This window comes from Athene cunicularia (genome assembly GCF_003259725.1).
Source record: "Athene cunicularia isolate RWA chromosome 9 unlocalized genomic scaffold, athCun1 chr9_part1, whole genome shotgun sequence".
In the NCBI taxonomy this organism is placed as follows: domain Eukaryota; kingdom Metazoa; phylum Chordata; class Aves; order Strigiformes; family Strigidae; genus Athene; species Athene cunicularia.
The window spans coordinates 12,361,573-12,388,163 of record NW_020799110.1 but is presented as its reverse complement, the minus strand read 5'-3'; the positions used below and the strand labels follow the sequence as shown (position 1 = coordinate 12,388,163).

Sequence of the window (26,591 nt, the reverse complement as noted above, 5' to 3'; positions counted from 1 at the left end):
CAGGGCTTATTTGCTTCACTTAATTTTAGGCAGCTAAACAAAGCACTTTTAGGATCAGATTACTGCCCTAGAGTCTCTCCACAGTCCATGGAAGGAGATCGCCCTTCCAGAAAACAATTCATTCTGGGAAGGTTTCACTCCCATCCACCATCACAAGGACACAAGGCAAATAGTCTTCTAATTCAAGCCGGATGGGAAAAATCCTTTAACAGCCCAGCAAGTTTTGAATGGAAATATTCCCTACTTGGGAAACGCTGCTTGCTAAAGATGACTTGGTCGTTCCTGACACGTGATTTCTAACTACAGCACTTTGTCACCTCATTTTATTACCATTCATTCATTTCCACAATTTTTGGACCAGTTCTGCACAAAAAATAAAACTCTTGGTCTTCTTACCTGCACATTGAAAGTAACATCATCCAGCGGGGGTGGGGGGGGGAAGGCACCTTGTGATGACGTGATGTTCCCGAGGTCATCCACAGGAGGTGGGGGTGGAGGAAGAAAGTCCCCTAGGAGAGAGAATGGGAGAACTTAGACTCACCAGCATTTCCCCACATCATGACACGGATGATCAGGATGAACCCTGCAATACTCACAGCTCTGCCATCGGTTTTGTGGCATGGAAAGTAACACAATGCTTAACCATTAAATGCTCAGCTGCATCCCTCACTGCTTCAGGAGATGGCTACAACAGCTCAGCAGCTTTGGCAGATGGCTTAGAGGTGCTCAGACCCCACAGCAGAAGGTGACTTGCTACAAAGCCTGAAGGCACCAACAACCAGCTCCACAGATGAAAGCTTGCATCTCAAACCTGCCGCAGGCAACTACAAAACTTAAAATAATGAACACCCCGTGTCCAGTCTTGCGATGAATCCGATCCAACTCACTCGCTATTGTGTGCTAAATTATGCCAGTTCTTCTTGATTACTATAAAGACAGCATCAGATGCTGTCTAAAAGCAGGAGCTCAAAATCTAGACCAGCCCATCTCCTGCATCCCTGTTGTTGGGAGGCAGCCACTCTCTTTGCACATGCCTCTTCCTATAGGGACCTCATAACTTCATGAAAAGGACTGCTGGGAAGATCACAGGCTCTTCTCAGTGACAACAGCCATGTGATGGGCCAGTTCCAGGCTCAGAAGCATCCACATCTTTTAACTTTGAGGAGGCTTTTTTACACAGGACTGATGTACAAAATATCTACACTTTAATCTGCTCATCAAACTTCCAAAAGTGCTGATGTGAAGACAAAGCAGCATATTGGCTGTGAAGCCATTCGGCTTAGCATAGAGGTGGGAGACCTCTCTGAGAACTTCGTGGAAGGTGGGAGCACAAAGGAGAAAACAAGGACAGAGTAGCACAGGCTGCAGGCAGCAGAACACCAGGCTCTGAAAGCACCTCCTAAGAGTGGAAAAAAAGGGTGTTTGCCATTAGCACTGGATTTGGCTCCTGGGGAGGCAGCTGCCTGTAGTTTGAATCACTTTGGTCTATTTTTGTTTCTTCTCATAAAGCTTGATGCTGCAAGTAGAGCTGTTTGCTGTTGACTCTCCTGTGGGCAACATTTGAGATGGAAGTTCAAGATGAATAAAAGTGGGATATTTCATGTATATAGGAACTGTTGCTTTTGGAGTGTTTTAACACTTTTGGGAGGAAACATGGGGTTCCTACTTGACCCTCCACATCTCCATGTGCTACACAACCTCCCACCTACAGGCGATCCCCAAATACCCAAGGAGCAGGCTCTAAACTGCTCGAAGAGGTGCCAAGCTCGACCCCCGTGACCCACAGGCCTCTGCCTTCAAATCCGCAGGCAGTCCACCCCAGGCACAGGCACCAGCTGGGCAGCACTGCCAGCATGGCACCTTCATACTGTTTGCTGTGGGAAGCAGATGGGTCTGCAGCCCTGGGAAGCTCTTCTATTCAAAAGGCACAAACTCCCCCTACGACTTCCATGGATCTTATTTCCCAGGAAAGTAATTTCTTCCCATTTTCCCCAAAGTGAGCATGGACAGGACTCAAAAAAACCTTCTCTGAATCCCTAAGAAACTATCATCCTAAATACAGATGCACAAAGACAGATTGAAAACACCACACTGAAAACTAATTTAAGACAACCAATGTTGCTCCAATACATAAAATCCCACGAAACCTACTGGCTCATGATATTATAGAGTTCAAGATTGATTTAAAAAAAAATTATGTCCAATAACATCTGCAGTATCCTCCTCTTTGCCCTATAATTAATCCAATCTTTTTATTTCAAATCATATGAAATACAATACCGAGTAAAAAGAAAAGAAGAAATATTTTGAAATTAATAGCTTGGTGTTTGGTTCTAAAAAATGCTGGGATGTTTGAGTGCTAAGTAAACTTTTCTCCTTTGCTCTGAAAATGACCCTCCAACCAATGTGATTTTGCAAACAAATTCAACTCCAGCGGACACATACTTCCCAAAGAACACACTTCAGATGATGTTTCTCCAGTTAGTCCTGGCTCGGATGCCAAAGACTCATCTCCCTGCACAGCACATTAGTCAGACACTCTTGCTTTATTACAACCCTTCAAAACACCTCAGAAAAAATCGAAGTAGAGAATGTATTGAAGGGGATGAGACAGGGAAAGGGACAGGGTTTGTGCATCAACAGAAGGGAAAAGTAACAATTGATGTAACAGAAGGGGAAAACGATGATGGTTAGAACAAACACAAAACAAATAGCATTTTGCCCCCTTGGAAGATCTGTTTCTCCTGAAGGAAAAAAAACATTGGCAAGATTTTTCAGAAAAGCAGCAAAGGACAAAAATAGAGAAGAGTCCTTTTCTAGAGTTTGGAAGAAAACACTTTTTCTTTGCAGTAGGAGACAGCTGGCTGTACTGCATCCCAGCCCAGCTCTGCTGACTCTGTCCTGTGTGTCAGATAAGCTGCTGGCTCCACTCTCCCCACAAATGGGAAGGTTTTTAGACTGGGAAGCAGCGAGCAGTTGCCTGGTGAACTGGGGAGACCTTGCAGATGTTTGGCCTTTTCGTGGTCCTCTGAACAGATGGACTTTTCTCCTTCACAGCTTTAGTTATTTACTCTGCCACTGCACTTTCCTCTTTCCCACACACAGCCATAGGACCCGATGCTGTTCCCACTGCACTTGCAGCAGAGTATTCCCTTGGATGCAGGAGGGAAAGCTGTTACTGTATTATTATTATTATTGGCATTGCTGGAAGTCTCCCTCTGGCAGAGAGGGAAGCATGCAAAGACTGTAAAATCTGTCCTGAGCAGTGTACGGTTTTAGATGACATGTGGAAGAAACAGGTCTACGTTTGGGGGAGTAAAGGAGGCAAAAAAGGCTGAAAGCAAACTTATGCTCCCTTTAAGCATCATCTCCCTACACTGCACCTCAGGGATCTTCCCTTACCCCCAAATCTTTGCAAACCAGACAGATTTCACCTGCTTAGACTCAGGCAAGCCATAGGAGGAGGCAGAAAAGTCCATGTGCAGGCAGAGCATATTACTGCCCCCACTGCTGACCACCTCCAGCGCCAGCAGCCACATGGGGACCTGTCTGGGGAAGTGACCGTCCCCTGCTCTGCATGGATGCACTGGCGGCCGTGGGGGAAACGGGGCTCTGGGGTTACCAGCATTAACAATGGGCTGGTAGAGGACACATCCCACCCTGAGCACCCACCCACTCCTGACTGATTTAACCCTGCTGCCTCTTTGTGAGTAAGGGATAAGATGGGCAAAACGCTTATGAGCTTTGAGTACTGCTCAGCACCGAGACTGGCGTTTTGGTTGACATTCACCTGGCATCAGCTGGAACACTTGGAAGTATTTAAGTTATGAGAGCAACTGCACTGAGCAATGTCAACAGAGAAACATAAAGGCATCTCCAGAAAGCAATTTGTACTTCAAGACAGGTGAAATCACATTCCAACAGCAAGTTCCCCCTGTGGAGGCAGCCATGGCCAGGCATGTTTGCAGGCAGGGAGCCATACCCTGCCCCTGCACGGTGCAGCCCGACTTCAGCTCTTGCAGTGAGAAATCTCTGCCCATTACCATACGTGTAGCGGAGAAAATAAACACTCCTCATTGCGCCAGCTAATCGTTTCTTCTTACAGCTGCAAAGATCATGAGTCAACCTACGAAGGGGCTGCGCAGTGCAACACACAGACCAGCTCGGTTATTTCAGATACAACGGCGCAACGTGCCGTGAAACCGCAGCTCTGAGCTCTTCTCTCCGCACCCGTGCCCGCTCTTGTGCCGGAGCATCACCTGGTGCAACCACAAGAGATGATACTGTGAGCCCCAGTAATGCTCTCCCCCATATTTTACATGCAAGTAATTAGACAGAAATTAAATCACTTCGTCATGGCTATGTTAGGAAATTACAGCAGAGCCATAATCAGAAGTGATGCCTCCCAAGCCCCAGCTTGGCTTCTGGCTCCTATCAAACCTGGGCCATGCAGATGCATTTGCAAGGTTTTACCCCTCTTCTCCCCAAAATTTCCTCTCTTCCATTTTTCCAAGAAGATTTAAGCATTTCATTATTACACTTTCCAAATGTACAAATAAAAAATTGTTTAAAGCCTTAACAGACATCTACACCAGTAGAAGCCTGATGGGCCGAATAGAAACTTGTGAGATTTTTGCCATTGGATGCCTGATGCCTTCAGGGTACAAGTACAAACTGAGAAAAACATCCTGTCTCATGCACCAAGCACCTTTCTTACTTACAGTCTAGCCTTTAAATTTTTAAGTGCACTTCAGTTATTTGCAGGATCAGGCTCGAGTCTCAAGCCTTTGTTTTCAGGGAGATATAGCTGCCAGTCAACAAATGAATTGCAGCACAGTAATTGCCTCCCCTCTCATCTGACACTGTTGTTTAGACATAAAGATTTGAGCTTTGAAACCCTAGACATGAGGAACATCTCACATGTTCAGCAAGAAGAGACTGTTTGGGGGAAAAACCCTAGGAAATATAAAAAAGCAAAACACTCTATTTTTCCCGAAAACAGTAACTTAATGAAATCTATCAACCAACAAAACAGGGTTCACACTGGTCCTCCCAGATCTCTGGCTGACATCTGAAGACTATATGCCCAGATGTTTTTCATTTTTCTCCTTCCAAACAAAAATAACCCTTTCTCTTTGTCATCTTGGTAATTTCTGACTCTGAAGCTGGTTCAGAATCGGTTTGAATCACCAGCTCTCCCCTGACTTAGAGACTAGACTAAGGAGAGTGATGGAGCAAACCCCTACAGATGCGTTTCCATTCTGATCCTAACAGACTCCATTTGGCAAAGCGCGAGCAGGTACAGCCATTTCCCATTCCCCAGTCAAGTATGTATCTTCTACTGCAGAAAGCCAAAGTTTGCAATCTGAAGGTGATCTACATTGAAACAATTAAGATTTACATGGGCGAAAATTCTTTTGATTGAGGCCACCATGAACGTGTATTCCACAGTACCCACTGCAAAAACCTGCAGAATATTGCATTATTACTAAGTGGTCTGAGAAACTTCATACTGCAAAAGTGACTCCACAGGATTTTTATAGAAAACTTCAGCTAGATATGACCTGGTGACTCTTAGGTGTGAACACACATCTTACTAAGTTTCCCAAAATGAACATTTTCCTGTAACATCTGTGTTCAGCACACATCGCTGGACAAGGAAAGCACATGATTAAAATCATGTTTTATGTTGGCACATCCTTGCTCAAAACCATGTCATGAGGGGTCACCAACACCACGTCAGTGAAGGGGAAACCATTGTATGATTATACACCAGCTCTAGAGTCTACCTAAATATACCACACTGGCCTGTGATTCCGAAAATAAAGCAGCTCCACCAACCCAAAGCACTGTTTAAATTACCAGTCTCTTACCAATCACTAATCCTACCATTTGAACTACTTTTGCTAATCAGCTACTGCATTAATAAGCAGGAGGGAGGGAAAAAAAAAAAAAAAAGCCACACTAGCTAATTTCATCCACAGCATTTAAAAAAGGAATACTGAGTCTGTCAGGTAGTTGCACTGAAAATTTACTTCACCACCTGCTAGCTGAAATATTGCTTTTATGGATTTATACTGTATTAAAAGGTCACTGGCTGTTTAAGTCTTAAACAGTTTTAATCATTCTAAAAGTCTCTTAACAGTAAGAAAAGGAAGCTCAGAACAAACAGCAGCAGGGATTCTAATTAAAAGGGCCAATTCATCTAATTTTATTTGGGGTTAATTATTCAGGATTCACTCTCTGATGTGTAAGGAATAGCAATTAGTAATTTTAGTGATTTGAGGAACATTGGAGGTGTAATCAGTTAAAATGAGTGAGTGTTTACAACACAAGATGTTGAATTAGTTTCTCCCAGCTGGAGAACAGGAACATTAGTCCCCTACAGTTCAGGACTATGAATCGCAGTCCTGCTTAAAATATTCTCTTCAGATAAAAAAAAAACAACAAAACAAAACAAACCCATACACCAACAATCATCTGGTAATTTTGTTTACTACAAGGAAAGTCAAGAGGCAACATGTACCATGACAGTTTATGTATCCTCACCTCCACCTTCATCCCAACATCCAACTACTCAATCCCCTGGGATTCGCTGCAAACAATTCCCAACATTTTTCCTATCTGTATAACTTAAGCAGACTACTACCCTCCTGCCATGCTGCCTTTTACCACAGCTAGCTGAGATAATGAAAGAAGCAGCCTGTGAAACTTTTAAATGTTAATTAACTTCGGTGGTTAAACATACAGAGGAAAAATGACCACGCGATTAACTTAAAACCTCTAGGTACAATTCCTCTTGCGAACGCAAATCCAAAATAGCTCCACTAGAATCACTCTGGATTTCTTCCAGCATCACTAGAGCCAGAATAAGGTACTAAAGCTTTCAGGAGGAGCAGATGAGACCCTGATGGGGACATAGGAGCTGCGTGGGAGAGTGCCAACAGGGAGATCCAACACTAGCTGCTTTGTCATTTGGGTCTGAGTTGAGGCCGCAGCTCAAAAGCCATTTTTTTCCACCTCTCAAGAGGGAACTGGGTTTTACCACCATTTAGACATAGCCAGGTGCTTTAGCAGAACTGGAGCTGGACCACTTGCACTGCCGACAAGTTTGTGACTGCTAAAAGCGGTGGCACTGGCACACCATGCCGGGCTCACTTCAAGTGATGCAGCTTTTACTCAGCAACTTGATTTAGCACAAACAGATGCTATCTTTAGTGTCTTGTACACAAATATTTCAGTCCAGCTCTGGTCACCAGTGGGGAAAATCCCATATACCTCTGGTTCACATCAGAACTCGCTGACCTCCCTCTCAAAACACCCCAAAGGCAGTAATTAGCATGAGAGTAGGAAACAAAGGCTCAGTTCCCCAAATTATGCAAAATCTCAGCCTCTTTGATACAGTGGATGCCCTCCACTGTGAAAATACTTCTTTTTGATGAGACTGCGTTTTTATTCAGCTTGTGCCCATAGACACATAGCCTTGCCATCCTTCCCAGCAAACACAACCCCATGGTCCTGCAGCCCCAGCGGTTGCAGGGCAGGGGGAGGCAGGTGTAACCACATGCTGAGTTGTTTTCCTTAATGCACATCAGCTGAACATCCTACTCATTGTATGCTTACAATAGTCACCACTAAGTACAAAGGCATCAATACAAGGCTGCATTTTGATCCTTCAACTATTATCCCATATGACTGCGGGGCAAATCATTCCAGCTAATGTCCCAGACCAACCCCTCTGGAATAGAAATTACTTATTTTGCTCACCTCAACAACCCGTTTTGTAAACACGATGTGAATAAACCAGTTTGCTCCCGCTCAGATCACGTTACACATGGCAGCTATCTCCATAATGCTAATATCTGCCGAGAGGTCTGCTAGTATCAGAACTCACCTCTACAGAAAATAAATCAGTCTTTTACTAAAGCTTAGTGAAGGACTAAAGTTGAGCTAATGCAAGAAACAGACCATGGCACTGTAAAACTTTAATTAAAATCTGTGCTAAAATAGGAGAAAGAGGAGCTGTAAGATTAACAGAAAAGCTCCAAGTACTGTTCCTTGTCAGAGACTTCTTTTTGTACTTTGGAGATGTCACCTAGGCTCCACTGTCCCTCAGTTCATGGGCATGCAAAGCCTTCCTTTGCCTTCTCTCCAGCGTTTATTTGTAGATGTAAGGATAGAGTCCATCTTGGTCTGTGCACCAACTGAAAGTGCAAGACCCCACTTCCAGTTGCAGCTGCTCAGGTCCAATAATGGGGACAAAAGTAGTTTCAAATTATAAAAAATGACAGAAAACAGCCTGCTGAGATGGAAAGATTTCAACACAAACAACTGGAAATATGCTGGAAATCAGGGCATCTAAGTCAGAAGAGCAAACACTATCCTCAGAGGAGGAGCATGGGCTGCATTCCCACACACCATCCCTCTCCTCTGCAGAGCAGAAGGTCCGTGAAACAACTCAACAAGGGAAACGCTGCCTCGCTCAGAACAAAACTGAAACGGGTTATCTATTTGTTTATTAGATTATGGTGTTCAACTCATTTGTTCATTGCTAAGAGCTCCTGACAAGAGTTGATATACGCATTAATTTACTAAAGAGGGCTGTTGTGAAGGAGTTGAAAAAAATGAGCTACGCTACCGGATTAAGATCTTGTTCTCCCTGGCTGTTGTTCCATGGCACAATCAAAACGAATCTGTTTTTTTTCAGTCAGCTTTATCCCCTGAGGAGGCAACCAGGGAAGATGGGGACTCTGTCCTTCAGATACATCCTTTCTTATCTCCAACCAAACCCTCTATATGCCTCGTGACGAAATACAAAACATCTCCCAGATTGCAAAAAACCATCTCCCAGAGCTCTTTAATACCAAGGGACTTCCTCACGTTTTGGAAGCTTCAGCCAACAGTTTTTAAGCAATATTGGACTTATCTTTGGCTATAACTTTTTGTGTTGCTTTCCCACTTTGGGGATGATTGCAATCTGAGCAGTCAGAGGAAACGTGATGTGCTGCAGCCTTGCCTTGAGCCTTGGAGCCAGCAGTGGCCCGTGCTGCAGAACATCTGGAAGCACTAGACCCATTCTGCTTGCCCAGCATGCAAAGCAGAGGGACAACAAAAACCACTGCCACAACTAGACCATTCTCCTGGGTGATGGGGTCAACCTTCCTGCAAGGTGTCCTCTCCACAGTCTGCTGCTTTTGGCTTGAGAGACTGGAGCAGAAACACCAAGTGGGAAATGCATGTACAGCTCTCAGATGAACTAATTAAACAAACCCCCATAAACTGATTTTCAATCTGGCTCATTTAGTTCCTCCCATCCTCTTCCCCACCCCTCCCTATGTAACTCATAAGCATCCAAACTTGGAAAGATTAAAGCAAAACACGTGCCTTTACCAGATGTGTCTTAATTCGCTGTTTTCACCAATACAAACAGCCCTGGCTTTCTTCCCTCTATTGCAATTAGTCAGTGCTACTGGGGAGCAGAAAAAGTAGCTTGATTTTCTTCATGCTACAAAATTAATCGCTTTCTTATTCACCAGTGTAACAGTTGAATAATAAATTACATCCTTAATCCCTGAAGATAATTTAAGATAAAATTAAATGTTGGATAAATAGAATTCACCTCTATCATCTTCTTTCAAAGTAAATAACTAATGCTTTACATCTTCATATATAAATTTATATAAATATATACTTATATGGAGTGGTGCTGGTTTTTGTGGAGGGAGTTTGGTTCCTTTTGCGGGTACCTACTAGAAAAGTCACACATGATCTGGCTAGGCCATGAAGGAGGAATGGGATTATAACCAAAAGAAAAAAAGTGGGTTGTTCTACCATTTCCTGGGTAGATTCCATCTGGAGGTACTCTACATCCTCTTTACTGTACTTCTGGATACAGAGAAGGCAAAGGAAAAAAAAAGATTATGCAGGCTTTTTCTTCTTTGAGATGAATTTTACCCTAAACCACTGATGCACACACTTTCTGCAACAAGGACCACTGCCCAACACCCCGAAGTTGCTATACACACTTATAGGTGCAGTTAATGCCAGATTTTGAGCAGAAATGCTTTAAAATTTACACTTTTGCGTAATTCAACCAAGTAACTGGTTGGGAAACAGCATGCTAAAGTGACTTTTTAGATAAGTAAACATTTATGTTTTCCATATTCCACAAGATACCCCATCAAGAACTGCCCCATCCTCCTTCTTGCGGGTCAAGGCCCAGAGCACCGCAGGGGGGAAAACAGGACGAGAGAGAGCACTTCCCATCAGGAGCATCCTAAAATGGATGAAGGAAAGGTAAATGACAGAGGAACAAGAAGAACTGCCCAAGGATGATATTCCCCATCCATTACACTGATGATATAAAAATTCATTCCTTAAACCGACCCAGACGATCTGTGTACTCTTACAATAGAAGCAGGGATAAATGGTGGCAGTGTGGTACCTGTGCTGGTTTTGCGGGACACGCGGCTCTCATCTCGCATTCCCAAGAGGAATGACCATGATACTGTAGTTATCCAAGCACACATTTCAAGCTTCTGACCGTTCTGAGAAAGCAGTCAATCAACCCAGCAGTTTTGCTGTAGCTCTGCTCAGTACATGGTGTCTCCTTCGCAGAGAAAAAGTATTAGGGTCTGGCAACCACCTGGGATAACTGAGAGGATGCCCATGCAGTAAAATATAACACACCAAAAGCAGAGTCCATTATTTGGTGTAGAGAAACCTGAGTGAGATTGTTTCCAGATTGAATTAAAACTTTTTTATTTAACCGATAGAAAATTAATTGCTGAAATATTTGTGGATATTGTTAAAAGGAAAAATGCGGAAGAAAATTAAAATCTTCTGCAAAGATTGTGGTTTTCTTTGAAAAGCCAGAGATTTTATTCTTAAAATGTTGTGGAAAAAAATGATAACAAATTGTTGGAACTAATTGCCACAGTTTCTAGGCTGGACTTCTGAAATCTTCACTCTGAGGTTTCTTTTTCCCCTCAGAGCTGTTACTTGGACAATTTTAGGCAAAAGAAAGAATTAAATTACGTTAGGTGGAGAACACCTCTTGATTTTCTTTCATCCTAACCTCTTTTCCAGCCTTGCTGAAGGAAAGTGCAAATCCATTCTTTTCAGATTAATGATTGATCTTCACTCTAAGTCCCCACTCCAATATTAATAACCTCTCAGAAAACAATTAAAATGGATATATTGTTTGAGTGTGTGCTCAGGGAGCAAGAGAAGAGGATAAATCATCTATGAGCACAAAAACCTCTATCAGACTTTGAGGCCTGCTGATGCCTGCAGTGACATACAAAGGTTATTTACTGTAACATAGCATCTCCCCACACTACTGCAAGCACACGCCTGAAGCAGTGAAAGGGAAGAAGAGAGTGCTCAGCAGCGCAGCTGAACATTGGATGGTCCATCTCACCTTCTAACAAAAATTCCTTTTCCTCCAACAGACAGAAGATGTTGCAGGAGGAACAACTTCCAGTCTGACGTTCCCAGCAAGTGCAGAGCGCCAGGCACCCCAGGCAGGTGCTTTACTTGGAAATTATTTTGACGCACAGAGATTCCTGATGTGCTGAGGGCTTTACGATGAATCATGGAGCCCATGTAATCTGGAGTTTCTTATTAGTCCAGTCTCCCTGAGATCTAAGAATTTTGTAGCTAATGCCTCTACTTTCTTCACGAATCACAAGGAGAGAAGTGTCTTTTAGGCCAACTGTCCTGGACTGTCCTGTCTCCACACTGCTCAAGGTTAGGGCTCTCTGTAGCAGACTAGTTGCATCAGCACTATCCAGTCCTTGGTTTAGACCTCCCCTACATCCCGAGCGATGCTGTGGCGCTGAGGACTATCGCTACTCTCCTGCCTTTGTCCAGTCCCAAGTGAAATAATGAGAAGGTTGTGTAGCTGCTTGCCAACAGGGTGTTTTTACAGCATAACAATGAGAAAGCATACTGTCTGCCCTGCTCAGAGTGCACGTGGAGATATTTAAGGGTGCAGACTTTTCTTAGAGGACCATCTCTGGCACAGAGGGAAAAAAACCCACGAGAGTCATGGCCCTAGTGTCTGCCTAGAGGTGGAGAGGAGAACTATCCTCCTTTGGAGAGCACTAACCAGCTTTCCTAAATGAAAGCAAACAGCAGGTTTTGAAAACTCACACTGTAATTTTGCAATGCACGACTGGCTGCATGCAGTCATCCACGGTGATTGCTTTATGCAAAAGCAAAGCTTGTTCCTAGAGAATTTAAACAATCACAGTCAGATTTCCGTGATGAAAGACACCCAAGTGAGTAACAACCTTATTCAAAGAGAAAACATGGCATGTTTGGGTACCTGGGCTCTCAAGAAGACAAGAAGTAATCAAGAACACACCTGAGAATGATCTGAAATTAGCCAATGTTTATCCTTCTACACAAAGGAAGAATTTCAAATTCAAAAACACAGGCATAACCTACCTTTACAATCCAGTACCACATCTAGGCAAAACCTAAATGTGGATGTTGAAGATCATATAAGGAATGTGATTCTCCGCTTTCAGAGACTGAGAGATTTACTCTATATCCTTATTGGGCCATACATATCGCATCAGGTCATGGTGATTAGCATGTTGATTAAAATCTTTAATTCCACTGGATTTAAAAGGTTAATTTGAGAGCCAGTCAGAGAAGAGCCCAAGGCTAGAGCTGATCACAAGCACAGAACAGCATGCTGCGACTGCAGCACTGGTATCTGTTGCCCTGGTTCTTGCAGGTAAAATCATCTAGCCAAGATAGGTAAACAAAGGCATGTGTCAGGTTAGCCAGCAAAATCTTTCATGGTAATGGCTCCACTCTCATCATGAGGAAGAAGATAAAACCTACTTTGTCTTTCCTGTTCTATATATTTAACATTTGCAAGAGAAAAATCAGGTGACTATTTAAAGCTTGGGATGATGCACACCATCTTCAAGCTGTTCTTGAGCAAAATGTTTAATGTTTCATGGTTTTGGAAATGGTTTAAATTCCCTCCTGAATTTTTCATGCCCATACACAATTTAGCCTTTATCAAAAAAATCCTCTTCAATTATGTACTCTGCAGAAATTCTTTGGAAGGATTCTAGCTGTTTTTTTTCCCCTCTTTTTTTTCTTTATTGTTTTTCAGCTTGATAAGGTCTACATAAAATATCCTTACTTGGATATGCCCACTGAAGTTACCTGGACTTTGCCACTTGTATTACTCACAGAAGATTAACTCTCTTTCCTTCTCTCTCTCTCTCCATGCCTTTATTTTAATTGATGGGAATGGGAAAAGAGAAGAACACTGGGGAAGGGCTAAAAGGCTGCAAACTCTTGGACAGACCCTACTTTTTTTCCCTGATACACAATAGGGAGCCGTAAATCTGCAGCAGCGGGGCCACCGTGAACGAAACACGGCAGGCGGGCAGCCTCTGGGCAGCAAAGCCTGCAGAAGGCATGCTGTCCCCAGTGCAGGAGATGTGGCAGGAAAATGAGCATAATTAGAGCACTGCCAATGTGCCAGCTATTCTTGGAGGCAGAACAGCCCTTCAGGAGCTATTGCAGGAGAGTGATGTGAGGACAGCCCTCGGACCACTCTAACCCACGTCACAGGCATCCCCAGGAATATGAAGCCATCCTCCCATGTTCTGTCCTGTCGAGCAGCTCAGGCTAAAGATACCATCTCTCTGCTGCTTTTGTTCTCTGAACACCTTCATTTTGCTGAGCATACATCCCCTAAGGTTCCAGGAATATTAACATAAGCCACATACAAAAATACTATTTTAAAGAAGTGATTCCCATAGTTCTCCAAAAGTAGGAGATACATCTTAAAAAAGCTTCCCTAATATACTGGAACAGGACTGGTATTATCCCTTCATGAAAGGAACCCAACTTACAGGCTTCTAAATTCATTGGTAAGTAGTTTAGACTTCCTTTTATACCATAAGATTTCCTTCCCATAAGACGCAAGATATATTGCCTCAAGGGAAAATCAGCTTTATGAAGAGGAAGCTGTGTGTGCTAGAATTGTTCTCTTCCATTATTTGCAACATCCTTTCTCCCTCTCATTGTTTTAATAGAGCTGGTCACCAAAGGAACCTGCAGCAAACCCACCAATGCCCTCTGCAGAGCATCTACCTGCCAAGAGCCCCAAACAACACCAGCTCTTCTGCAGAGCCTTCTCGGGGTCCAGAAAACATGTTTTCTGTGCATGACCCATATGCAGTTCTGACAGAAACGTGACTTTGCTAATAGACTGACTTCCTGATGTTCCCACCAGAACAAAACTTGAGGAGTGGCTGGCTCGCCAGTAATCTCTCACCTATACATATTTCTGTAGAACTTCATGGAATAGAAGGGTGAAGAAGGAAAAAAGAGAGAGAGAAAACACATTCAGTAGCGACTAATGGCACACAAAGTTTAAAAAAACCCTAAAAAATCCAGTGTCTGATGTTCCTATATGTGATCTAGAGAAATGTTCCCCTTGTGTATGCACATGCTCGCATGTAGCACAGACTCAGTTACATGCTTAATCTTAAGTGCATGCTTAAATGTTTCACCCCCCAGGCCTTCAGAAAGCATGTCTCCAATTAGGCATTTGTTGAAATGCTTTGCTAAGCAAAAGGATCAGTGTACGTACTTTCCCCAAAGATTCTGCTGAAATGAGGCTGAACGTTGCAGTGGGACCTCTCAGGAGATCCCCAATCTTTCCTCAAAGAATTCATTTGCTAGGATTTCCCTCTTGCACATTCAGCTTTGGGGAATCCACATAGGAAGTTGGGACCAGCACATTTGCAGCATTAGAAATTACAGTATTACCAGGGGTAGCTAATGTAACCACAAATCCCTCCCACTGATCCAGATCACGCTCCCCACCAGGGCCACCAACATCTCTTCAATTTCCTTAAAAATCTCCTTTAAACTGTATAATCTCCCCAGATTCAAGCAGAAGGAAATCCAGGGTTCCCTCAAATCAGAAACTACTTGATTTGGGACAAAAGGAATCTGCTGCCAGGAGGACTGGAGTAGATAATAATAAGCAAACATTCCCACTGATTCTGCAGTCTCTCCCTGAAGTGAAATGATCAAGAGGATTCATTTTTGAGTATGCACAGTTTTAATGTGAAAAAAACCAACTTGCATCTTAGCTTTTAAGCAAAGACCAGATGGAAAGTCTATCATTAGAAATGCCAAAGGGAGAATACACTCAAAGTTCGCTCCAGGATGGAAAGGTCATTTCTAGTCATCCTTGTTTTAAATGTCCTCAGAAGCACTCAAGCTTTTTATAACAAGATGGTTTTCTTTCAGTTTATCAACTTGATTTCCTCCAAAATAAAAAAACCCAACAACTCCAAAACAAAACAAAAATCACCAAACAATACAAGACAGAAACTTTAAAGGCAGGCGCCAGCTCTCTTTTTTTTCCTCTCTAGAGCAAAAGAGTCATTAAATTTTTAATGAATTATTGTTTAGATGACAAGAAATGCCACAAAGATGATCTGTTGATTCCACCCAGGGGTGTTTGCTTAGAGCTTCACAGGGAGATTTGTGAGAAGACAGGCAACAGACAACGTGTCAATAAAGTCTGAGAAGCAACACTTGGCTCATCAGGTACCAATGTCAATGAAGAACATGTCAAGCTGATGGGAAATGGATCAGGTTTCAACACTGTGATCAAAGCAAGGTCCCAAAACCGCAGCATAGATCATACGCCAGCCGAGCGATACAAATCCACCGGTCCATTTGCATCGTAACTATCATGCTACTGGTCCTAAGATCCGAGAAGCTCACTCAGGACCTCCTTAGGGCTAAAGGTGCCTTCTAACTGTAGTAGCTCACGTATAATGACTAGGAGGTGGCAAAATTGTGATCGATGATTTTCCCTGGAGTTTTTAGGGTGACCTAAAGATAATGCAGTGCTTACAGCTTTACTCCACTTGCTAACTCACATGAGAGCTACAAACACTCAGCTTCAGCTGAGATTTCATCAGTCCCTAGTCTCCATCTGCCAACTAACTGTGAAACAAACTCCCTCCCCACTAAGATAAGCCCACAGCTGAAGTACAGTATGTGAATAAGCCTGCTGGGACACAGCTTCCAGACCCCAACAGGAAAATATTTAAACAAAGACAGAAAACTCCATTCTCTCATTTTCCCAAAAAATATTAAAAAGCACATAGATATGATGATATAAAATTGGCATTTTCACAGTAAACACATCTGTGTCCTGATGCAGATTATTCCCAGCAAGAACTGGAGCTACTGGCTAAAGCTGAAAGCTTTTCCTTGCAGTGTGTGCCTCTTCTCAGTTCTACTGGGCCAGCCCTGACAAAAAGGATCTGGATTCAGGTCTTCGTTGTGCATAAATAACAAACTTATTTGCAAGGTCCAGACAGCTGCATTTACATAAATCCACTCAGAGGAGCCACCACTGACCTAACTTAGCAGCAAACAGGCTGCACAAGTGTCATAGGGAAACGTGACCTGCAGGACAGCTGAATGAGGCACAACCACACGAAACCAAGATTTCGTTCTCAAACACCATGCTAAAACACTGGGATCAGCAAACAAATGCTTTGTTGTTTCTTGGCCACTTGCAAATGTTCTTTATTCCATAGGAAATAATTACCAAACAAGCACAGACTCCTCCAAGCTCTCTTCAGAAATAATCTTTTCAAAACACACCCTCATATTCATTGTTTACCATTTGCAATAGAGAAGAATGAAAAACAAGAAGGTAAGAAATCTGAGACAATAAAACCTTCCCTAGTCACCACAAATAGACATTTGCTGCCTTCCAATAGACTTGACTAATCATTTTTCTAAGTAGCCAAAAGATTTCACAATTAAATGCTAATACAGATAAGATGCATCCTCCTGCTCCTTCTGATGCCTCATGAGTTTTCCAGCTCCTCTCATTACTCTGGGCATGACAGAGCCAGCACTGCTACAAGAGAAAGCTCAGATTTCAGCTCCATCCCAGACACTGACTGACCAAATACCCAGAACCTTCATCACTGCTCTTGGATCATGGGAAAACAAACAAACAAACAAACAAACAAACAAGGGGAGTTTGAGTCCTAAATACAGAACGCATTTGCTGGACAGGTTTGTTAGGAAAAACAATCTCTGGACTTTCTGTAAACTAAGCATATTTGGTCAGGTACTTGGAGATCAAATAGACAGGGAGCCTCACAATCCCCTTCCTGCAGCCTCACGTTTATGGTGACAACTGCACTTTCCACTGATGAAAAGTGACCTTTAGGCCGTGACATTCAGGCACAAGATTTTCCAACTTGTGTTACCTCCGCCTCCAGTTTCACAGGTGGAATTCATAACACTTTAACGTTTCAATAGTTGGCGATGTCCATCAAGCACAAGCCTGTGCCTTACCCAACAGATTCTTAAAATGGAATATTCCCGCCCCAGAGACCATGCCATGCTGGATGGTCAACTTACACGAGCTATTGGACGTGCCATATCTCCTGGGAAAATCAACTTGCCAAGCAAAAGCTCATCTCTCAGAATAGTTACCCTACTACCTTATTTCTCTTTTATGTTTGCCTACCCCAGTTACACAACACATTCTCACTGGGGCAAAAGTGATCATTAGGAAGAGCACTTTTGACAGATACAAACAGGCAGCGCTAAACGTGCACCAGAAACAGGTATGTCAGTAGACTTCCCACATGAGAAGGCATAACAAGGCAAACAGATCCTCCGTTAGCTTGTCTAAGTAATATCTCAGGAAAGCACCATATACTCAATAGTGGAAACATGGTGGTTCAGCAATTATTTGTTTAAAATGTCCAACTCTGATCGTAGGGGAAAGAGCTCAGCTGTGATCACGCATCACATCTCATCTCGGATTAGCTGCTAAATTTAAAAGTATTTTCTGTCTGGCCAATAAGAGTGATTTACTGACATGGAGAAATGTTTTAAATATCGAGAGTTTTCAGGCTCAGCCAAACCACTCGTTCCTGCAGCTCTCTAAAAGACTCTTGTCCCTAATGAGAGAAGTGAACAATTGAATGAAACCTAGAGATCTGGCAGCTGGAGATCCACCAGACTGACCCCCTCCCGCTGCCGCAAGGTCGCTTCTCCCTCTTGAGGGCATATGTCCTGTTTTTATGCACACAGGCCGAGCGCCTGATGCGCCAAGAGAAGTCAGTCGAGTATTCTCATGTTACAAACTCACTGCCTTTTCTGCTGTAGAGAAGGGTTACAGGCTCAAATCCTGCAGGACCACTGTCGGCAGGGATGGGTTAACAAGGAAAATTCAGTTATGAATTTAATCCAAATCTAAGGCATTGAATGGACTTAGCAGAAGATGAGAAATATACTGCAACACTTCATACATTACCCATTATGACTGTGTGGTCTCATGTCCATGTTGAGACCAGAGGAGATGCAGACCAGCTGGGATTTTACCCAGGTCACACTTCTTTCATGTGTTGCCTCTTGTCTTTATAAATTCGTTTTTGTATAAGACATCTGTGTCAGACCTGAGCTCCCAGTGCAACTTCCCTTCTGTACTTGCAGAATGAATTCAGTCAGCCAGGTCCTATTTCTCCTGGGCACCATACAAAGAATTACAAATGGCTCTATTTGCACCCAGTCAGTAAAAAAAAGTGCTGTCAAAAGCGTAGCAGGAAGGATGAAAGGTCCCAATTACAAAAGCAAGATCTGCGAGCTAATCTTGGTCCCAGGTCAGTGAGAGGTGGCAACTAGGAACAGCTCATCTATCTGTCAGCTGGGGTCATTCTATGAGCACGTCACCAAGAGGAAAGGTGGCACCTCAAGACACCAATTACAAGTTTCTAGACCCAAGCTGTGCTTCAGCCTCCTCTGCCCCTTGTGCCTTCATCTCTAACATGACAGGAAGGTAAGCTTGAGCAACAGGAATTCAGTTTTCAGGGAGTTTAATTGTACCGCAGCTTAACAACCAATTAACAGTTTTGCAGAAGTTGCACACTCTGCCGGGAGGCTGCCTGGCTGTGCTGAGGAAGTGCATGGTGTTGACTTCCCAAACTGAGTCACCACTGTAAGTCCTGGGGTGGTATTTATAGAGCCGGGGGAAAATTTCCAGGAAACATCACTTACTGGCACTCACAAAAATAGCAAGGAAACTCTTCAATTACTAAACTTTTAAGGAAGAAAGTCTTTCTTCTTTATGACAAGACAGTAAAGAAGCAGCAGCCTCTATGATTTGCTTGGAAGCAGTTACAATTAATATTGTTCCTTATCTCACTTTTCCCTGACAGTAGTAGATGTTGCTTCTAAGCTATTAATTCTGTAAAGCTGCAAGATGTTTTTTATTTCTCCTCTCTCTTCTACTGATTATCTGCAGGATAAGATGCTGAAGTCAGCCTTGACTCTGAAGATTTAGCAATTCTCTCCTAGAACATGTGTGCAATACCACTCATAGGCTGAACCCAAGCCCATGCATGCAGAGACTTGAGCTAACCCAGGTACTAACAACAGTTCAACCACAGCCTAAGGTCAGTCTGAACCCTTTCCCCAACTGTCCAGGACCCAGTTAGGGGAATGGTTGAAGTCTTCATCAAACCACACAAATCTGCAGGTAATCCTGTTATTGGAAGTCAAGCTATCTCATGTAGAGGTGAGCTGATCCCTCTGCACAACCTAGACATGCCCTAGGATCAGAGAGCAGACAAAAGCAGAGGAAAGGCACAGATTAGTAGCTCAATCAGTCATCTAAAAGCATCTTTTCCTCTCCACATACACAACAGTTTGTTTATGTATTCTCAGATTCAGGGACTAACCCAGGCTTTTAGAAACAATTTGTCCCTGCAATAATCGTAAGGATGCAACTGCAAATCTGTGGGAGGCATAACCATCTTAGAGCATTCGTCTTTCCATTAAAGGCACATGGATTTCTGCTCTGGTTTAGTGAGCATGGGCAGACTATCCCAGACATGATCCCCTTCCCCTAAGCAGCCAGCATACCCCATCAGACAGGATGTAGACAGAAGTGCAACTTTCTGGAATAAAAAAAGTCTTTTAAAAGCACAAGATATGAGCACACCACCTCGTCCCCATCTCGGACACAAAGTGCAAATGCCTAATGTTATTACTATGACTTCCAGATTGACCCCACCACTACCCTCCCCTCTTAGCCTTGAGGCAAACAACAGCCAAAAAGTCTTTGAGAAGGCCTCAGAGGTGTTCCCTGACATGTCTTACACAAATCCGTAACTTGGAAGAGGACAGAAATCCAGAGTAATGAGGGGAAGGCTGTTGGCATGAACTTGACCAGTACCTGCCCCATTTGAGCTCTCGGCTGAGCTGTCCCGGCACGGCTGCTGGGAGGGCACATCGAGTCCAGCTCTCTGCCGAGCTGTCAGCACAGCACACAGTCCGTGACACTCATGGGACATGACACCCCATGCAATGCAACAGAGACCCAACAGACTTGTTTTGCATGCCACCGTGGCGTTGGCAGATACATCAACATGCTTTGGCTAGCACTGACATGGGAAGCATTCAAAGCGCTTGCACAGAGATAAGAGGCTCCCCTCATCTCCTGCCCGAGACACGCTGACCTCTCCCCCTCCCTTCTCCCTAGCATTGTTAAAGATAATACAAAAATCTGTCACTTATTTTTATAAATGTCTCTGTTTCAGGGTTTTTTCCCCTTCCTTGTTTTTCTGAGGCCAATTAAAAATAAAAGTTTACCAGGAAGATGACAAGAAAAAAAGCATCTGATATCACTGGATCCAGCCTATAAGGATCCCACACATAAAAGAATTATGTCCCTGAGCACTTTCCAACAGACTTTCAGAAAATTTCATCTTTCTACTTCCCTGGCTGGATAGTCTGTTTGAGTAATTTTCTCTTTCTCCTGGGGCTGGTTGCTAAGAGACGTGCTATTACTTCTCCCTCTCTTATGACCCGATTACTGTGATCAGCAAAGACAGCGTGCAGACAACAGCCTGACACGGCTCATACAAGAACATCGGGCTCGTTACAAAATGATGGACTGTATTAACACTCCACAGCCCCTTCGCTCACTGTGGCCTTTGCAGAGTCTCCTGGCACAACTGGGGGCTTTTACTTCCCCGGCTTCTGAAGTGCGCGTTCAAACATTTTAAATCACAGGACTGGGAAGGGAGAAGAATGGACTTTTACCTCCTGTGTTTCACTGCCTGACAGCCAGAATGGTGTTAATGGATCATCGTTGAGAAACCCTTCTTTCCTTATCCTTCCTGAGAAGCAGCCCGGGAACTACGATTATCCCTTTTTGTTCTCCTGCAAAAAACTCCGCAAATACATAAGGCGCGTCAGGTTAGCACGTTCCCTTGAAGAGTTCGATGGCATATTGTAAAGCTGATCTTCACACTGAAGGGGCCAAGAGATGACCTGGTCCTGCAGACAGCAGAGCTGGATTCCTCTGGGCAAAGAAAGCAGCTGGAAATGCACCCAACTGCAGGTGCATGGTGGTCCCAAGGAAGCCACTGTGATACCCAACATGCTCCCACTATGTGCTGGAACAGCCACAGCTTGGTACTGGGTCCTTAGCAGAAGAGCCCTCGGTGAGGGGGCCAGTGGGAGAGATGGGAAACTTGGAGCTCAGATTGTGAGCTTGCACTGAGGGGTACATTGGGCAAAAAGTGAAGGAAAGTTAATTTTCTTGGTGTTGTTACCAACGAACAGGTCTGCTGCCAACTGGTATGGCTCAGGATGGGGTCACCAACCTCAGAGACCATCAGTCTCCACTTACACACTCATCACGTTCACTTTTTATAACATAACTTTCAACCTTCTATAATTTCTTATATTAAACCTACCTTTGAAAAATTGTGTTTACTAGTACTGTGTTAGTACAGTCTTCCTACTCTTGAAGGCCCCCTCTCCTCCCACCAGCTTGCTCAGGGGCAGCTCCCACGTCAGGACCCTTGGGTAGACTGAGGGTCTCCGACAGGTAGCCAGGCTGTACGAAGGCCAATGTCATTGCAGAATATCTAGAAAAGCCAGTTGCGAAATTTTTCCCTATGAATCTTGAAACAGGTAGCCCAGATGAACAGGTCCCTCCTCTAATTCCTCATCTCGATGGCGTTTCCCATAAACTCAGTGCTTCACAAAAGAAATGTTCTCTCTCATATCAGTGTGATTTCTACCAACCAGCCCTTCATGCCGGGCTTTGCGTAAAGGTTTGGTCATGTCTAGACTAAACCAAAGCCTTTCCTTAGTCATTGTCATCACAGGAATTAAGAGTTGGGAAAGACCTGTGAGACTTTTGCACTTCACAGCTACTCGAACAGTCTGGGTAAATCCCCAACCAAGATCCTAGAGCACGTTTGTATGTTCTTCTGTGGCTACAACTTTTCAGCATGCGTGCTAGTTAAAAAAAGAAGACAGAAGGGGATTTTTTAGATAGGGATGTCTGCTTATTAGGAACTAGACCTGATCGCTGCTCATCCCCTTTTGCATAACCACCTTCCCCAGGATAGCCAGAGCCACAGGACTCTTAGTCCTACTCATGGACACTCTTGCACCCAGTCCATCTGAACACACTTTGCTTAGCAACAAGCATTCTGGGCCTCATATATTTAGTCCAAATTGTAACTGTGCAGTATTCCCTGCCAGAAATGCCTGCTCTTTGGCCACAAGTACAGCTTCTGTGGCTTCAAGACTTGCTCATTCATTCTTCTAACCTTTTATTAGACCAACCTGTAATATAATCCAATAGACATTTATTGGTTGCTCTGACTTAGCAGTACTTTGTCTGGCAGAGTGAAAAAGCTTTAGGCAGAGAAAAGGAAAAATATACATACAATCCTTTATTATAACAGTTTTCATGGCATAGAAGAGCTGCACTGTGTGAACATGGACAAAAAAAAATATTACTCGACTGTTAACTGTCATATAACAATTGTTATTATTTAACAGACTAGCATCTGGAGGATGTTAAAATTTCAGATTAAAATAAAAGGGACAAGTGCTGCCTGCTTGAATTCAAGTTATTTCTGCATTAACATTGCTCTCTCGCTTTGATTGGGCACCACAGCCCTTTAAAACTATATAGAGGACAAACATTATCTTTTTAAAAGTAGGTTTGATATAGTCGATGACAGATGTTTGCAATTTGAGTTATAAAAAGATGGCTTCTTTCCATTCCAGTGCATGTCAGAACTGTCTTTTTTTCTCTTTTTCCCTTCCCTTTTTGCCCTTTTTCTTTATTCTACCCAAACTATTGTGGTTCACAGAACAGGCCACTGCAAAGATGAATCACTATTCAATGTTTGAAATAATGAAGTGGAAAAATTAAATATAGTATCTTGTAAGAACAGACAGACAGGAGGAAAAGAAAATGAGAAAAAAAAATTAGGCATGGCAGAAAAAATTAAAAATCTACCTGCTGAGGAGTGTAATGTTTGCTTTATGATACCAAATAACAGAAAATACAAGCTCACTCACCAGAATGAAAAACAAGGCTAGGCACTACTTCAAGTAGTTCCCAAATAAGAGGCAATGTGTTCCAGAGCCTGTGAAAGTTTAATATTTGTAATTCTAACAAATCACAGTCAGAATTGTTAATAAAACCCGGTGGCTTGACTTGACATTTTGTGAACTACAGGTAAGTATACTGGCTCAATAATAGTTTTTATGCACCTGCTTTATGTTGCATTTCCCCCCATGCCATTATCTGAGGTGGTATTTCAGAAAAGAAAATGCTCATCCTGAGAGCAAAGCCAAGAGCAGAGACCTATATATTTGTCTCTCACAAAAAAAAAAAAAAAAAAAGACGCAGACACTGTTATCCAGCACAAGCAGTAACAACTTTTGGATGACTGCAATCAAAACAGAAGGACCCACCCAGTGCCAGCTTATTTACACTGGTGAGAATCACAAGTCCTGATACTGGTCACTGTGATGTGGACAACTGGGCAAAACTCCATGTCTCCATAATGCAAAAGCTACCAAAGAGAGGGATGCTGCCCAGGCACAAAGGCACCAGCTTGGTCTCACGCCTCTTCAGCACAACTCAGCTTGCTCGGGGCAGTTCAAATCCGCTATTATACAAACGAGAACCACCACTCGTTTCCAACTGGTTTCACTTGGTTCTTAACCAACGGGGAAGAGGATGTCATTAGAGAGAAATCAATGGAGACTTCCGAAAGGCTGCTCCGAACTGGTTCACAGCCACCCCTTAATGAGGGACCCCTGCCTTCCCGCTTGTTCTGAGGGGTTCACGGGCTAGCTTTGTGCTTTAAATGCTCTCGTGTAGAAGGTAGCAAAGCCACCACAAAGAGGCCTGGAGCTTCAAGTTCATTTTCACTGGCTGTATTTTGTAAGAGCCTGTGGATGATGCAGTTCTGACACTAATGAATAAAGTATTGTTTCATCTGCTCCATTTCGTTCAGCGCATGAAACACATGGAAAAACAAGAGGACTTTAAAAGTTTATAATATGCACTTTAAAAAAGCTTTCTCTAAAAAGCAAGCACTAACATGGGGGCTGTGCTCAGGCACAGTCAGGATGATTTGCAACAGTAAGGTTACCTCTTTATTCCCAGTACATTTTTCATCTTCGCGAGCTCAGTCCCGAGAGGGATAGGACCATAGCATCCCCTGCAATGATGGGACCAGAAAAGGGTTAGTGGACTTCTCAGCCTACTTTTTTGTCCCATCACTGAGACACTGCCTCCCCACCAGAGCATCAATGATTTTTTCAGCTGGTGGCAGAGATGAGGAGTGAAGCAGGAGGCAGAGACCAGAAGATCCCACTGGAAAAACTCTGGTACTCACAGGACTCCATTCAGCAACAAACTGACCAAGTAACACCGTATTCTCACGCCTCATCTGGACTGCAGCAACGGTCCATGTGTGTAACTTGCAACACATGCAAGACAGCGAGCCTCTGCTTCCACCACGATGAAAGATTAGATTGCATTATCTCGTTATTGATGGACGAGGCACACACACCCCACCACCGGAGTGTGGCTGGACAGCTTGCTGCTCCTGCACCCCAGCCTCCTTCCACTGATGAGCACAGCACAACAGAAGCTCACGAGATGCACCAAGGAGCAGGTATGTCACCTCTCTACCTCTCAACCAACACAGTCTTCTCACTAGCAAGGACTCTTCTTGCTATGGAGCAGATCCAGCACAGACAACCAGAAAAAAAACCCTCAAAACCCGCAGAATCTCCCAAGTCAGCCTGAATTTATTCTTTCAGGGCTCTCATCCAAGTAATGAATAGACTCTGGACATGGTTAGCTTCTATGAACTGTCAAAAATTGCAGAGCAGAGAACAGCACAGCTAAAGCACAGAATGTCTAGTCTAATAAATCCATATTCAACCTTCAAAAATTAGACAAAGTTACAGACAGCAGCTGCTGTAAACAAAACCCACTAGGTATAGCTGGCTATAAAATAAAACAACACCAAATAAACCCAACAAACAGCCTGACAGTTCATGCTCCCAGTCCCTTAGAGACACAGAATAAAATTTGGCAGTGCTCAAGAGCCTCCACACACATGAAGAGTGGGAGTGCAGGGAGAGTCAAGCCCTGGGAAACCTGGATCAGCTGAGTTCAAGTATACACATTGGTGTCAACCACGTAACCTCACCCTGGAGCTAGGTCCTGCTGTTGTGTCTTGTCTCATGAGCTACTTGTCCTGTCCTCCAACCAAGGTAAATGGACACAGATGGTTTAAAAAAAATTTTAAAAAGTAAGGAAAATCTCAAAGACCTTCACATGAGTCGTCTTGTTCACCATATCTGAAAGTCACCCAGGGAAAGAAAGGAGAAGAGTTTGCTTTATTTCTCATCCCTTCATTTAGCTTCCACTATTAAACCCATATTAACTGTTTCTACAGGTATTATATTCACCAACGGTGGCAACTACAAGGAAAAGACATCAGCACTAATAAATACTGAATTTAGAGGGACCCAGCAGTATAAAATAAAGTGGATAATTTTGCAAAGCGTGTCCTCAGAGCCTCAGAGGGTGACAGGGAAGCACATCCAAGCGCTGTGCAGTCCTGTAAATCAAGCAACTGTCCCAGAGGGATGCTGTCTGCACATCATTTTCTGGCCAGGGTTGGCATTGCGGTATCTCAGTCTGTCTCAGGCAGCTTCAGAAACATGCATGGTCAGATTTATATGAATGGAAGACATTGCAAGAATATGAGGAACTTGGTTTCTTGGGCGTGGAGACAGTCATCTTTGCAGGACCAGGAGACCTACTGGGTGCCAAGCAATGATCTGGGACTTCCCAGTAGGAGAGCATGGACTCATTCCCTTCCCTGACACGATCAAATCATCCTTCAAGTGACCACACATGACTGGAAAGCCCAACCCTGCAACGCAGCTGGCCTTCTCACCGGCTGTGCTCAACCCACATCAGCACAGTATAGTTTCTCCTGAACTTGCACTGCTTCATGTCTGCAGAGTTTTATTTGGAGGGGAGGGGGAAAGGCAAGGGGAAAAGAGCTTTTGCAGCTATGAAAACAAACTTGAAACCAAAAGGATCCAAACAAAAAGGCAAATCACACTGTAAACGTTGCCACTCATTGCACTCAAGCCATTCAACAGCCCGAAGACCCCCAGCTCAGGCTCTTCTGAGTGTC

At 43.6% G+C, this 26,591-nt stretch overlaps 1 protein-coding gene across 1 annotated transcript in view; it reads right to left on the bottom strand.

Annotated features, from left to right (window-relative positions):
- LPP (LIM domain containing preferred translocation partner in lipoma) overlaps nt 1-26,591 on the bottom strand; it is a 305,874-nt gene that overhangs the window by 172,088 nt on the left and 107,195 nt on the right. Inside the window, exon 5 of the mRNA XM_026854985.1 lies at nt 397-509. Coding sequence (XP_026710786.1) covers nt 397-509 — 113 coding nt within the window. The remainder of the gene's footprint in view (nt 1-396; nt 510-26,591) is intronic.